General features: G+C 39.4%; 1 protein-coding gene across 1 annotated transcript; it reads left to right on the forward strand.

The window, feature by feature from the left end:
- The first annotated feature begins 268 nt into the window (after nt 1-268).
- Nucleotides 269-1,313, forward strand: LOC131074933 (nudix hydrolase 1). Its single transcript, XM_058011673.2, has 2 exons — nt 269-643; nt 739-1,313. Exons 1-2 carry the CDS (start codon nt 520-522, stop codon nt 1,041-1,043), a joined length of 429 nt encoding a protein of 142 aa, XP_057867656.1. The 5' UTR covers nt 269-519; the 3' UTR covers nt 1,044-1,313.
- The last annotated feature ends 1,110 nt before the right edge of the window (nt 1,314-2,423 follow it).

Here is a 2,423-nt window from a genome sequence, read left to right on the forward strand (position 1 = left end):
ATAGAATAATTTAAAACATGTGTACAAAGGGTATTATAAAACTAGAGGACAAAGGTAGAATTATGTAGTTTTCTCCTCTCCGTAAATATATATGTTTTTAACCTTTTCTCTCACACTTTAAATAAATAAATAATGTCATTCACAGCCAATGAAAGACTGCCACATCATGATCAGTCTGCACCGTCGATCACATCTAACAATGACTGAGATTTTACCTCGATGTGACTAACACGAATTTCATAACCTCCTTTTGGAACCAAAATAGACACGTCCAAGAAAGAGCACTGTAGTTGGCGCCAAATTTGGTAAAATTCAATCAAAACGCGCCATTGTAGTTTTCTACAGATACTGTACCTGAAAGTACGTGAGGCAAGCTATATATACAAGCATAGATGTAACTGATGTCTTATCGAACAGAAAAATCGGGGTTTGAAGCAGGAGAAGTTTCTTTCAGGGTTTAATATTCAGGGTTAGGGTTTTGAGAGACAGCGTTAGGGTTTTGAGATAGAGGATTGGACGATGCAGGTTCCTAAAGTAGGAGTTGCAGTGTTTGTGGTGAGGGGAGAGAGCGTGCTCGTGGGGCGCCGACGCTCCTCCATCGGCCATGCCACCTTTGCGCTTCCCGGTGGCCATCTCGAATTCGGTTCGATTCTCAACCCCAATTCCTCAAAATGTTCTGAGAATTCCATCTCCTTTTCATTACGCATGCTTTATTTGCTTGCCCTTATGAATGTACAGGGGAAAGTTGGGAAGAGTGTGCAGCCCGCGAGGTGTTGGAGGAAACAGGGATGTCCATCCATAACATCGAGTTTGCAACAGTTACAAATAACGTAATGGTAAAAGAAGAACTCAGGCCTTCTCATTATGTTATCATTTTTATGCGGGCTGAGTTGAGCGATTTAAGCCAACACCCACAAACTCTAGAGCCTGACAAGTGCGATGGGTGGGAGTGGGTGGAATGGGGAAGTTTACCCACTCCTATGTTTAAGCCTCTCCAGGCTTTGGTTGACACTGGATTTTCTCCCTTTAAAATTCAGTCATAGGCATATGCCCTGGCTTTCCTTTTTTGTAATGCTTCCTCAGTTGAAAATTTGCATTCTTAAGGGGAATTTTATGCAGTTAGTTTAGGCTTTACCATGTAAGGCTGTCTACGGCACTTTTTAATGTTGATATTGTTCAATAGAATTTGATGGGTGTGTTTCAATCACCATTTTCAAAACCCACATGTAGTTGAACTGTGAAGTAGGCTATTATGGCCTATTCCCTGTGCAATGTTTTTGTCATAATGAAATTTTATTGTGCTCCAACCTTAATGGTGGATTTCTATGCATTATTGCTAATGAGGCAATTATTTGTGATCGTAGCTTGATATGCCATTTTCTATGCTAGAGACAGACTAGTTTCGTGATCTAAGCTTGATGTTGGGTTTCCTATGCATCAAAGGCAATAATGTTTTTGTTTTTTAAAGTGATCTAAGTTTGATGGCACACCCTTCTGCTTTAATTGCTATTAGGCAATTGTTTTTCTATGACCTAGGGGTTAGTGGTGCATTATGGGCAAAAATATATATATTTTTTTCTTGTATTCAATTTATAGGTGCATTCCTTATAGCCAATTTCTTTCTGCGATTTAGGTACGATGGTGTATTCCTTTTGCATTATTGGCAATGTTCCAATTGAGTATATGCTTCTGGATTCTATTGTGAGAATTTTTGCATCAACGTTTCGGATCACACCCCGTGATCCATCATCAGGATGATAGAGAGCATAAGGAGAAATGGGTAATTGCAGACCAAGACAAACTAAAGAGAGAGAGAAAGAGGTGGAATCTTACCCATTTCTCCTTATGCTCTCTATCATCCTGATGATGGCTCACAGAGTGTGATCCGAAAAGTTGATGCAAAAATTCTCACACTATCGAATCCAGAAACATACACTCAATTGAATGGATTGTGGAAATTTACTGATGTTGAATGCTCCAATTTTTAAGTCCTGTTCTAGCATCCATCCTCCACGGTTTATTAAAACGTATCATAATATGATGCTTTTTTTGTTTAACTTTCTCTTCACAAAGAGTCGAATGTTTGAAAAATTTACTGAGCACAGACATTAAGGAGGCTCTTGGAACAGAAGGATATACTACATTGACTCTGGAACTATATAAATATACTGTAGAGAAGCAACGCAAGGCAAATTGAAATGCATGTAAAGGACGTGCAAAGAGATTGGCATCAAAATAAAAAGCAGGAAGGAAATTGTTGTGCAGGAGGTTAACAAAGCCTGCCCTTTGCTACTGGGAAGGAGTGTGTGGACTGAACTTTGATAAGTAAGTGGGGAGAAATTGGAGGTAAGCAAGTCTAAAAGCAGTGTGATTTTTAAGGATGTGGTTCCATGCAAGGAAGGGGCTTTGGGGTCCAAAATTAT

Source organism: Cryptomeria japonica, chromosome 5, assembly GCF_030272615.1.
Source record: "Cryptomeria japonica chromosome 5, Sugi_1.0, whole genome shotgun sequence".
Taxonomy (NCBI): domain Eukaryota; kingdom Viridiplantae; phylum Streptophyta; class Pinopsida; order Cupressales; family Cupressaceae; genus Cryptomeria; species Cryptomeria japonica.